At 29.0% G+C, this 14481-nt stretch overlaps 1 protein-coding gene across 6 annotated transcripts in view; it reads left to right on the forward strand.

The window, feature by feature from the left end:
* Nucleotides 1-14481, forward strand: part of Syt1_0 (synaptotagmin 1) — a 68388-nt gene that overhangs the window by 40628 nt on the left and 13279 nt on the right. For 4 of the 6 annotated variants that reach the window (XM_011194139.3, XM_029044318.2, XM_029044319.2 and 1 more), the window contains one exon: nt 12243-12357. In XM_011194139.3, the coding sequence (XP_011192441.1) occupies nt 12243-12357 (115 nt within the window). The remainder of the gene's footprint in view (nt 1-12242; nt 12358-14481) is intronic. The other 2 variants (XM_029044320.2, XM_029044321.2) reach the window with 1 other exon arrangement.

Raw genomic sequence — 14481 nt, forward strand, 5'->3', positions numbered from 1 at the left:
CACCCAGTTCAAAATGCATTAAATAAACGAAAAAATACATTTTTATTTGCAAGTTTAACAACAACCCATTATCAAGAAAGAAAACAAAAACTAAAATAAAAAATCTAACAACCAAACTATATTTTCCTAGCAACAACAAATGCCTAAAAGCATTTGAAATATTTTAATTATAAATTATTTCTTTTAGCGGTTGTTGAGTTTTCAACTAGTTTTATGATTTTCCTAGTTATTTCAACAGCACAACCAACAAATTTACCATAATATTTTACTATAAAAGTTTAAACTAATTTTTACTTATCGAAAAGCTCAAGTTCAACTCAAGATCTTGTACAAATTTTATAATTTTATATAGCAGGAAACTTAAAATTAAAAAATAAGACAACATTTGCAATGAACAAAGCATTTAAATCAAAGTCTAAACAAGTTTTTCTTTTCCACTCCCCCTCTATTTACTACAACCACTACTACTACCTCTACTACTACTACTACTACTATGTACTACTACTCTACTCGTACTCACTACTCAAACTCAATAAAATATATAATAAAATTGATTTGATTCCGACCTTTCGTAGAAGGTAAATAAATACATACAAAGCAACAACAAAAAATCATATGAATATTCCTCTTTGTACTACTACTAATACTTTTTTTTATAATTGCCACTTCACTTTTATATGCAATATAAAATTTTTTTCGAATTCTAAACAAAAAAATATATTTTCTGCATTTTTCTCACATTGTTAATATTGTAGTTAAATTTTTGTGTTTTAATTTTATTGCAAAAATTTTATGAAGTATTGAAACTAAGTTTGAAATTGTACAGCTTCATTATAGAATTGTTGAAAAAAAAAAAAAACAAAACACAAGCGCAAAGTAATTGTATGCAAACTAATATGAGATTTGTGGGCATTTTTTAATTATTTACAAATTAAAAATACAATCATTTATGCTACAATATTATTTTGTTGAGAAACTCAATTGAATTGCAGAGCAAAACCCTCCGGCTTTTATTGTGCGAAAATTGAATATTTAAAAAATATTTGAAAATGACAAAGTTGTTGGACAACTTGAAAAAATATGAAAAACTAATCGATTGGTTTGAGAAATACAATTTGAGAGAACAGATTCTGAGCTATACTGACCTTTAACAAATGATTCTTATACTATATTCACATTGCTAAATAAATTACGTGCGTTTCATAATTTGACAAAGAGAAATATAAAGAATTCATACTATTAGTAATTTGATTACCTCTTATTACATTATGGTTTCTTTAGTGATTTTTAATAACTAATTGAGTAATAAATACGACATAGTATTATTATTCTTCTCTTCTTAAAAAAATAAACTTCAAAATATCGCTTGTTGTATATATATATGTATGTACATGAAATAAATGTACTCTTAAAACTGTAGTGGGGAATTTATAGAAAAAAAAGTCCATTATTATAAAAACATATTCGTTCATTATCTTGATTTATCATAAATCAATAAACAACTCATTATTCATTTATAGGCAGATTTTACAAAACTAAATAACTTTGTCCATATCTAATTAACATTAAGCTGTTAAGTGGAAGAGGTTGATCTTTACTATTTTTTATTACATATTTAAATGAAACTCAGTCGTTGGTACCTCAACTCCTTTGACGTCTCAAAAAACGGCTCTTGCCGTGGATAGCATTACTCATTATTGGTTCATCCAAAATCAAAATTTTCGCCAGGTATTGGCTCCAATTATTTTTAATAAAAATGACTATTGATAGAAACAAAACAATTATGAGTTACTTATATTGTTTATTAATGTTAAATGATATAATGAAATTCTCCGGAAAGAAACTAAGGTAAATTGTTTTTTTATGAAAATCTGAAAAACAAGCTTTTCCCTTGCGTAGACAAAGAGTCACTTTGCATGTACTCCACTGCCATACAGCCGGTCTGTTTGAGTTTACAGTGTTAGACTTTGTAGATTCAGGATTCCGAAGTACTAAGTTAGACAGAGGGATGTCATCATCGGAATTAAAGTTGTCATAATCAGTCATTTAAACTTCTCCAAACGAATCGCCTAATACCAGCGGATTTGGCTGATCTTCTGTATCCTCATCGCAACAAATACTTTCGCTATCTGAAGGAATATCTTCAAACAAGTATTTTTCGATTTGTCTATTATTTAGCTTGTGCGACATACTGAAATAAATATAAAAATGCATCAATACTTACATGTCTAACCCATATGTAGATTAAACCTATAAACCTGCAACAGTCACGGTGGTTAGTTTACTAACCACTATATTTTCGTCGTCAATACACATTGAAAATAAAAAAATTAATGATAGTTTCATACACATACATATGAAATAGATATAGGAGAATAAGTTGAATACAAAACATTAAAGAAAAACATTACTTACATACTTCACAGATATTTTTTATCAAACACAAGAAAAAATGTACGTTAGCGCAATTTTCAAATGAAAACAAATGAACGGTCATTCATCGAATATGCCGCTAACCGGTCGCACCTTGTCAAAAAAGAAACAAACATTCAAGATAATTAACGCGATTGTCGATAGATGGCGTGGATTTTAATATAAAAAATCGGAAAGAGGTGGTTATTGACACTAACCACCACGACTGAAAGAGTTAAAGCAACTCCAGAAAAATTTACCTCTACATTACCTGATGAACCATTATATTAAACCTGCAATAAAAACATTAATTTTTTAACTTCCATGTTTTCCAAATCCGAATAATAATAAAATCGATTATGGCGTAAATCAATAAGATTTATATTAAATAAAATTTGAAATAACTTTCAAATTTTAAAAAGTATGAATTCAATATTCGCTTCTGCTGTTGATTGTGAAGCTCTTTCGCACAGTAGTTAATTGAGCAACTAATCAACCTTTACTCGATTAAAGCGCTGATCAATCAAGATCAATTTGACTAATTTTCTACATTAATTTTTATTCGAATACAATTCGAGTTGAAAATGGAATGAAACTCTGCGAGTTGTTGCCCACGCTGTAAATTCGACTTGGTTTTATTGATAGAATAGCAGCAATGCAACTCTGCGTTAGATGTCGCTTTTGGAAATATTGGTTGTGGCTATTGATAAAATAGCAATCAGCTGATGGAACTTACCAACTTCTTATGAACAGCAAAAACAAAAATTTATGACAGCTGTTCGAATTAATTGAGTAGACGGGAGTGCGAAGAGCAAAAACTAATTTCTCAATTATAATCACAATGTATTAAATTAATTTAGCTGTTAGAAAAGGCTATATGACTGCCACACATGTTTTGCTTAATAATTTGAAAAAATCTTGAATTTTTTTTATTGTTAGAAATAATTATTGATGATTTATTATGGATTTTTTTGGATTATGTTAAGAGTATATATAAAGATAGACATAAAAGCCGTAAGAACTTGAATTTTAATCCAACAACGTTGTCATTTAATCATTTACCTTACTCTAATACCAGCATGGTTATGACAGTAGACATTTTTCAAGGTACTCACTTTTTGAAGTACATTTCTTTAATGTCAACCTAAATTTTAAAGCAAAAGCTATTCCTTTGGCTGCCGTACCATGCTAAATTATGCCATCAAACCGTTGTGTTTTAAATTTAAATAAATTGTAAAAAGCGGAAACATTGATATTTACTTTAAAGTGTTTTAATATACAAATAATACACGATTTCAAAAAAGACATACTTTGCACTGAACTCATTTATCTGTAGCATAGCAGCACAACAACAAAAACAAAGATTTGACACACTCCAGACACTCAATTGATTGAAGCTTCTACCATAACATACATACAAACATAAGAATCGGGAAACCACAACAACCACTCTCCCATACAAAATTTGGCATACAGTAAACTTCAGTAACATACGCCCACACCCACCACGCAGTGCACACAAAATTACTCATGCACCCACCAACTCACATGGCACACAGTGAAATTACTCAAACATTACTAAATACATTTGAAATGCAAATACACTAAGTATCGAATTTGTGTTTATTTATATTGAAAAATGCCACAGTTAACTGTAAATTATCGAAATTCAATTAACTCAAAAGCCTGGCATGTGAATGAGTCTGAGACACGCCGAAGCAAAAATGCGAGCTCGTATTTTAATGCATTACGATTTCCAAATATAATTAAAATTTATTATTATTATTTTTTTTTTAACTTGTCAATGTAAATTAATTAGTTAGCTCAAACAAAAAATTTACGAATTACAATATTTATACAAAAAATATTATTACAATAAGTTTTTTTTTCACAAAGTATATTAGCGAAATTTTGCTGCCATTACCTGCATGCTTTGCTTACATAAATTATTTCCAACTTTTCTAGTCTACTCATTATATGATGCGTAAAATATTTGAAATTTTCTGTTGCTCAACATTATTCGTATGAAAAAAAAGAATTGTATACATTTTGTACGAAATTTTATTTCCGTTCTGAAACCGCATTGCTTTTTTCAATCCATATGCAAAGAAATTATTTAATATTATATGACTTATATGAATTTTAACAAATTTTTGCTATTCAAAAACAAAAAATATAAACATTAAATTAATATTGAAAATATTTAATCTTCTCTTAATTCTTTTCTTCTTAATTACTTTTATCTTTTATAACACGTTACATTACTTCCGTTCGTATCGCTAAAATGCAACTCGACCAATCAAACCCACCCGTAATGTTGTACCGTTACAATTTACACCATACCAAAACGATTCGATCTGTCAAACCAAAAAAAAAAAAAAATCGAAAAAAAACAAAACAATATACCAAAACAACTAATTTCAATTTGTACATTCACATCATTTGCCAAACAAACAAAAAAAAATCAAAAAATGCGAATTACGAATTACGAAAAAAATGCGATTGGTCCATCAAATCGAAATCGAAAACAAAAATCAAAAACTTCAAACCACTTTCCATCGCAAAACCGTCTACCAACCACAACCACCTCGAACTGTTCAAATCTCTTACGTATATACGCTCAACTGTAACGTTAAAAAACTGGGTTAACGCAATGGCCACATACACGTAAGTACTCATCAAACGGATTCTTTCAAAAGTACTCATTGTTTTGTTTCGTTGTTGTCTCATTAACAAAGTATTTATAATCGTATTTTTGTTGTTTTCCAATTGGTATTGCTATTAGTAATAATCAATGTGCATATATAAAGAATTATTTACATTTCTTAAACATATATACATATACATGAACGTATTTCGATGTATTGGTGTACATCCCGAATGTTAAGCATATTCCTCCTTTGATATTTTTTGTAAAGAAATAAATGGACTCGCTTATGCGAGATGAAATTTATTTGTATTTGCACTTTTCAATTTTGCAAAAAAAAAAAAATGTTTTATTAATGTTTACTTTAAATTAAATTATTATTTCATGTGAAATTGATAAGGGTTTCAACGTCATGCATTGTTTATTTGTTGCTTTACTTAATTTGCTTGTGACTTTTAGATCAAGAGAGAATTTGTCTAACAATTTTGAGGGCTTACTAACCTTTGTTGTTGCTAATTATTCGGAGAGTTTAATTATATCGATATGGGATATCCCAATATTTCCTTCTCTTTTATAATTATTTTCGATGTATCGCTTCTCTTTCCAATAATACTAAAGAGCTTAAATAACTTGAGGTCTGCACAAGTAATAAAAATAGTAAGGTTGTGAATACTTGAACTTAAATTTTTAAAAACCCAATTAAAGCAGTACTCAATACTCGTAAGATAATAAGAGTACAGTTACTCACACTATACCGAAATCAATCGCTCAACTTTCCAATGAAAAATATTTGAAGGAAATCTACAATTTAGACCTAAGTTACTCAATGATCGGATAAAATATTTAGCTCTTATATAGTACAAATAAAAAATTAAGGTTAGGTAGACTTTACTTTCTTTAAGGTCATTCCAAATGGTAAAAAGTAATTCAACTCTTGTAATGGTCAATGTAATCCAGCCATCATCAATGTAATAGTGCCATTCATTAATACATGATTTTGTAGAGTACCGATATTGAATATTCACATAAATACTTAAATCACTCAAATGTTCCTTAGTCAAAATTATCTTAGTGAAATCAGAACTAAAATGTACTTGAAAGTCCCAGTCACTCTTGATAATGGTATGTACCAAGCTTGAGAGCAGTAGTGCGTTTCTGTAACTTTTCGTTATGCATAATAACGAACGATATATCGAATTCACTAGTATAACGAAGTGTAGTGTTTCTGTAAGTCTGGTGAAAAGCATTTTCGTTATTTCTTTCGTTATGATATTCGTTATCATATCATTTAAAAAATTGCAGTGATATTTTGCGCCAAAATAAAGATGAGCGAGGTAAGCTGGAAAAATTTTGATGTTTTGTTTATGTTTATAATGTTTATATTATTTACAGAAAAAAGTAAGAAGTGGAAAAGTTACCAAACAACAAAAACAAAAATTTCTAGATTTATTGAAAAATCATAGAAATGTTGGTACCGGACAATTTGGTGGCCCAAAAAGCGGCAAAGCTGCTAATGCTGTTTGGACAACTCTCACAGCGGAATTGAATGCATGCGGAGAAGCATGTAAAACCGTTGAGCTCAGACTTCCATATTTCAAAGCCACACTATCCCTTACTGGTTTACCATACCGTAATAAGATAATAAGAATAACATTAGAACCGTTATAACGGTCACGAGCATGCGACGCTTGAGAATGCACGTGCAACATATTTAATTTACTTTCATATTTGTATCTGTAACTCATCAATCGACCGATTTTTAAGATTGTGGTAATTTTGGAAAGGTAATAAAATGCAGATCTTATTACGGTATGGAAACCAGATAGTGTGGCTTTTAAATATGGAAGTCTGAGACATAAAAATGGCAAAAATTCTTAATTTTTCAGGATTTCAAGCTCCTTGCGCAACCTCTAAACCTTTTTTGATTGACCCAAAACTTTGTATATACTAGTTTTTGGGCTATTCGCATATTTCTAGGGGGTCCTCCATACAACTAAGGACCACCCTAATGTACATACACAATATTTTTATGTACCTACATATATAATGATTTTCTTACGTGTGTTTTATTTTGTTTTGTTCCTCTAAAGATGTTGGAAATTTAATGTATTTACACATTAATTTTCCTTCAATGATGTTTGTGACTTCTTTTACTGCACGACACACAACTGTCTTGCTTAATGAGCACACAAAATCTTGGCCAACGTCTCTCAAATATGATCCTGTCGCATAATAATGAAGTGCTGCACTCATTCTTAATAATTTTGGGACAAACGTACGCCTTTCGCCACTTTTCATATGAGGACTTAGCTCTTGTAACAAGGCTATTGCGGGATCTTTTTAAAACGGAATAGCTCTTCAAAGCGAGCTTCCGGCAAATGAAATGGGTCAGTTGTATCTCTCAGATGTTGCCGATGAACGCGTAACATATTCCGTTGGTTCTCCAATAAGGCAAATAAAGCAGCAGCTATCATAATTTGATTCACTAAGAAATTATAACATTGATAATAAATTTATACATTCAAAATATATATATAGTGTATAAAATATTATTTGTACTTACGAATAAAAAAATAAGAGTAAACAAAACAAATATATTCGTGTACATTGACAGATGTTTATGCATTCATTTTAGTTATAGCACATTTTCTATAACATTGATAACGACTCACCACAACCATAACGAAAGGTGACTTTTCTGAGTTACAGAAACACTTCAAAACAATTGTTCGTTATAAACCTTTCGTTACGCAAAAGTGATATTTCTTTCGATATCACAACGAAAAGTTACAGAAACGCACTACAGTTGAGTTTTGAAATGTTCCCAACTATAATTCACAGATTTCTAAATGACTTTTAATCTTAATAATTTACGAAAACAGAATTTTTCCCTTTATCATAAAAATTTACAAAATATTGGGAAAAATAAATAGCTAATAAATTTCTCTTCAGGAACTTCAATCAGAACTGAACATAACCCAACATAAGTCATTAAGAAATGGTTCTGTCCCCGAAGCTTAAAAAACCTCTTATCAATACTCAAAAATAATCAATACTTGTTTCTATATTTAAATCACAAAATCTCCTTAACGTTGTCCCAAAAAGGCTGGGAACATATTATACATTTATGGAAGATGTGTTCTTAATAAAACTCCCTCTCACTTCACCTTATTTGACTATACCATAAATTAAATCCTCAACGTATATTTGAATCTCCCAAAAAAATGTCATCATTTTAAAAATCCCTCGCTCTCTCTTGTAATCTAAACTCTCTTGTTTGCGCTGCTGATTACCATATATCATATACGTATTTATATTTTTGATTTCACTTCTAAGTTTCAATATGAAGAGCTTCGACACAAACAGCAAACAACAAATATATGTATACCCAACAGACAGCCAAAATTTAGAAAATATTTTTGTATAGTTATTTTTTTCACTCACATACAATTGTTTTAGATTCAATGAAGTATTATTTTACATCTCAAAAACAGTTTTTATAAAATAATTACCGTAAACACACAAATTCAAGTCATAAAGAAAAACGAAATAGTAAATGTAACAAGACAGCAACAAAAAGACGTTAAAACTGAACCATTTAGGTAAGTGGTAAACCTATAGCATCCTACTTATTTTCTATGTAAAAGCTAAACTTACTTTTTCGCTAGTGAATTTTTTAAAAGAAATGCAAACAATACAAAAATTGAACGATATTGGTGCTTATGGCATACAGAACTTGTAAAAAATACAGAAATTGGCATTAAAGTAGCTATTTTTATTACGATCTTGATATGCATATATTTAATGAAGAATGAATAAAAATCTTACTTTACATTTTTTCTCTATGTATATGTCACCTCTATATACTACATAGATTTATATATGTAACTTAGTTTGAATGCCAATGCAATTGTAATGAATACCATACTAATTAATAGTGTTTGCTGTGGTGACTATAATTACGTTTTTTTCAACATAAAGCATATTTGTAATTTTCACTTGTAATATTTTATATGCATTTTTCAATTCTATCCTAGCATTTTAAGGCTTGAAACGCACTCATATACATAAACATATTCAATTGTGGTCTTGAAATTTGATGGCAAATCATTTCTACCATTCATACTCTGACTCATTATACGAGTGAGGGTTTCATGGACGCCCTGTTTTTTGACATAAAAAATACGGTTACTCAGTTATTCGGTTTATTTCTGTTCTAACATATATTTTTCAATTTACAGTAAATACAAATGACATGATTACATCTGTGTCAAGCGTTTTCAGCTGGGTGTAAATTAACAAACTTAGTTAAAACATTGTAGTTCCAAAGCAAAAAAAAAATACTTAAAAATATTAATTAGAATTTTCGGTGCTGACAATACAAATTAATTTAAGTCTACAATTTTAGTTTATTATTTACTAATAATATTTTTATTAGTATTATAATTAGTATTGTTTAAATTTAAAAAAAATGTTGAAATAGATACATTAATTAAACCAAAAATAAATTGAGTTTCAATTAGTAATTAATTTGCTAAAAAATTGGTGTTTAAATCTTAAATTTAACTTACTATTAAAGTATTTCACTAATTGACTAATTTAATATAACATTCGATTAAAATTACTATTAAAGTATTTTCTTCCGAACAAAGACGTTTTCAAAAACATAATCAGCTGACTAACACTAATTGACTAATTTAATATAACACTCGATTGCCTGTGTTAATAGATATATTTAAAGGTACCGTAACTGAAGAAAATTCCGTGCTCCATTTATTTTACAATAAGATAATATGCTTTAGATAACTTTAATCAGCTGATAATAACTAATTAAGTAATTTATTTTTCACTTAATTACCTCAGCAATTCAGTCCAAATATAGTTTAACTGAAGAAAACTGTTTTATTCACAATAACGTTTTCCTTTTACGAGTGTAACTAAATCAAATCTAAGTAAAACTTAAATTAATTTACAACTTTATCAAAAAGTTGCTCATATTTATTTTTCCTTTATTAATTAATAGTTATTTTCTTTAATTAAAAAATTAACAAATTGTCAGCTTTATTACGTATAATCAAACAGTTAAGAACTAATTGACTCAATTAAGGAGAAGTCTGAAAGGCTTATTGTAATTTTGTGTTAATTTGTATTATGATTTAACAAGTATACTTTATTTTAATACATAAAATCCTACTTTCTATATATATTTATATAACGCATATATAAATACATACGTAAACTTGCCATATAGAGGAGTAAGGAAAAATGATCCAACACCCACCACTGTTGTCACATATACTGACGGATGTCCACTACACTTTAAGCAGAACAAAAATCAACACACCACAAAAGGATAAACTAAATAAAAACTGCTGAAAAACATTAAAAATTTGTATATTTAAGTTTATTCACTTCCTTCTGCCTAATACTGAATCGAAGCTCTAGTAATTACTATGAAATTTACAATTTTTCTTTTCTCTCTTTATAAATTCTTTTCTTTATTTTCAATTTGAATTTGAATTTGAATTTATTTCAATTAAGTTGTAAATTTGTGCTAAATTATTGTTCTTATTCAATTATATTAACAAACTATACATATATTCATATATAAGTATGTGTTGAAATCGATGTTTGTGCGAAATTGTTGTTGTGTTGTATTCTAACCTGAAACTGGTCTATAAATTATAAATTAATATTATGTCGTGGTATACTTGTATGTAAAATATTTTTGGAAGTGAATTTAATAAAAACCTTACGTAAATCCCTTTATTAGAAATCAAATGATGGTGTTTAGGAAACTTTTTAGCGTCGGATTATAGTTGTAGTATGCACTTGGCTTTGGTTTGAATGTTAATCCAAAAAATTAATGGAGTTAAAATACATGAGTTAGTCTTAGATTTGCGTCTTACAGCTGTTGTGAGTTAATAAGGATGAGAAATAGGCAAGAGTATATTTTCTATACATATATCCCGTAGTTCAAAATTTTAGTGTAGAACAACAATTTCTTATTATTTTTTGATAGTTCAACAGATCGTTATATGCTGGGATATACATTTCACAACTTTTAACGCCTCTCTCATGAAAGAGAGCGATGTTTATTAAATTACCTTTCAGCAATCATTAATCCACAAGTTCCTTAGTGAAAACACAGCTAAAGTTAGATCATTTCTACAAAAAATGTTTAACTTCTTACCTTCTTTCCACATGTGACAGAATGTTTAATAGTGTTGTCTCAGCTGTTCTCAAGTAGCTTCAAATTGAAATTTATAAAAATTTTGAACTCTTAAATTGAAAGAATCAATTAAAATTCAAGTTCTATTATTGTTCCCACCAGCTTGAAGTTAGTTTAAAGAGAGCAAACAAATATTATTTAGCGGGTTTTATAAGCCAAGTTTTCATAAGTATTAGATCTTGAATGTCTCTCTTTATTATTATTGGAACCATAGAGTTATATAATAGAGAATTAGGATAGTTTTTTTGTTATTATGTTTTGAGGAAGGAAAACAATTAAATAGTAATGAAGGGAGCTCTAGAGCTTTTTATTTTACTGATATGTTTTACCCTTACTTCTTCGGAAGATCTCAATTTGTCACTTCTTGCTTTAACTACAACTAACCGCATTTTTCTCAATCTTCATAAAAAAATATTGAATTTGGTAAGTCTTGTAACTTCACGAAACTTAAACAGTCAGGCTTATACACTTTTTGAACAAAAGTTTCATAGGGAATTGTGCTCTCTTCAAAGTGTAATTGCGAAATCTAACCAAAAACACCTTTCCAGTGTGAAACCTCAATATATGTATGTATGTGCAGTTGTATTTACTTGTGTAATTTAGAGTTTTTCGATGTGTAATCAATTAACTTACAAACTAAGTATATAATAAACGTATATATGTTGTTGTAATAAGGTATCAATATGCGTACCCAAACCAATATGCAATCTATACGCGCCGTATTGATTTGTATGTATGTATGTATGTATGTATGTACCCAACTGAATACTCAAATACTATATATTGTATGTAGCTCAAGTGATATGTTGCGTGCTTAAATATTATTAATGTTTCAATTTTGTGAAATATATATATATATATCATATGTTATATGTTGTTGACAAATGAAAAAAATATATTTTTGGATTTTTTCTCTTTCCTTCTCTTCTCTTTATATATTCTCTGTTATAGGAAAAGCTTGGCGATATCTGCTTCTCACTGCGTTACGTTCCAACTGCTGGCAAGCTAACTGTAGTCATCTTAGAGGCCAAGAACTTGAAGAAGATGGACGTCGGCGGATTGTCTGGTAATAAATTGTGGCGCCAATGCGATGCAAGGCATTCGACAGTTTTCGAAAAGCATTTCTTTTTTACGCTTAATGAAATCGGGTTTTCTAATTGCTTACCTTATAAACAACGAGCAACAATTATAAAACTTGCGATTTTTGTATTCAACTACGGGAAACTGTCGTCCTTGCATCGAGTTTTGAAAACCGTTACACACTAAATGTTGTGTCCAATAAGTGTTTGTGTAGTTATGATTTACTTAGTACATGTAGGTATATTTACTAGCTTTTACTCAACGGTTAATGCATGCTAAAATTATTCACATACTTTATTAAAAATAATTTTAATTATTAATTTCAAGTCTTTGAATTTGCTTGAGATTTTGTTGCTCTACTTTTTTACTACTCAAATTTAGCAAGTGGACGATTTTATATAAGCTATCTTTACTATATGTATTTTACTTGCTTGTAAAAATTAGCTTTCGAAAGTCCAACCATGCAATGTTTTGTCAAACTTATTTCATACGAAATCTTTTTTATGGCATAAAATCGTCCATTCTCATTTGCCATTTGGCTTAGCTTTCTAAATTGTATTTTATAACTAATTTTCGATTTCGATTTTTACGCTTCTCTAATTATAAGATTAACAATTTCAACCATTCCTTCATCAAAATCATCGATATTTTCAAATGGCAACACGTTGCGGCGCCTTCACAATTTCCCTCTAATTTTAGTTTACTCTTACAATTAATAATAACAAAATATTTTTGCATAATAACTTATAGTATAACATATGCTAGTTGATACTTGTGTATATAAATAAAAAAAAAAACAGAAATATTTGTAATTGAAACGAAGCTGACTTGAGTCTGCTAAGTATACTCAAATGAAATGTGATATATAAAATTAAAATAAATATATATATGTATGTATGTCCTAAGCAATAGAGGGCTCGCACGTTTTTAACTGTATATCTTTGCTACCTTATCCGCTCGCTTTCATTTTCAAATCGTACTGTTTCGTCCAAATGCGCCCTCCTCCGTCCAACGGTGTTGCCTCTGAAAATATCAAATCCAGTTCTTCTAGGCTTTTACAAACATACGAATTGATGAAATCGTTTAAATTACCGTTAAATTCAATTTTAAATCAGTTTGTTACATAATTGTTTATAAAAAACTTATTAAATGTTTATTAGTTAGGTGTAATTTTATTTTCGTAACTAATTGAAATAAATGTTTTATTTAATCCAACAACGCATATGTTTAGCAAATCCTTAAAAAATGCCGGTGCCACTGAATCTTTAGGAATATTGTTAATCATAACTTAAACTCTCGAATAACCTTTGAAATTATTGAGGTTAGATTGTACAACTGTCAGAACTCATATGCACTTACTATTAACAATAAACAATTTGTTGGGCATTCTATACATCACAGAGACGTCAAATATCGATTCAGATTATGTTTGGCAGTCATTGGTAAAGATTCACCTATTTCTTTGCCCGGACTTGTGGTTAAACCACTGTAACGAATCGAACAACTAAAACCAAAAACAAATGCTTGCTTTTTAAAAATAAATATCAGAAACTTGAGAATATTATATTCGAACAAAATGCTTCTAAGAGTACAGATGTCGAGTTAAAAACCAAAAAAGGTCTCTTTAGAAGGCCACTGAATTATAAAATTTTACTGATACGTTCTTCAATAATATTTTCCTATCTAAAAAAATTTACGATTTGGCAGCATTGCAAACCTATATGTTCCAGCAAGCAATTTCGCAGTTTAAGTTCCTTTTGGATCTCTTGTGGATAAGAAACGATCGTTTATAAATAGCTTGTCTTTCAATAAAAGGTCGACAAGGACCACTTCATCATATTTACTAGAATACACATAGTAAATCGTTTTCTCCCTTCCTTATTGGGAGGAATTCTTTCAATCCACTACCTTGCTTTGGACAACAATTGTATTGCACCTTGAACTCAATATATCGATTTCATGCTAATTAATTTAACAATGAGACTTAACTAAGAATCTCTCAACAATTCGCAGGAGTTCAAATTCTTCCATCAGGCATTTTATATCTTTCAATTACTGAATTCCCGATATTCCTTCATTTCATCTATTCTTCCTTGAGGCAGCGAAATCT

Source organism: Zeugodacus cucurbitae, chromosome 3 (genome assembly GCF_028554725.1).
Source record: "Zeugodacus cucurbitae isolate PBARC_wt_2022May chromosome 3, idZeuCucr1.2, whole genome shotgun sequence".
In the NCBI taxonomy this organism is placed as follows: Eukaryota; Metazoa; Arthropoda; class Insecta; order Diptera; family Tephritidae; genus Zeugodacus; species Zeugodacus cucurbitae.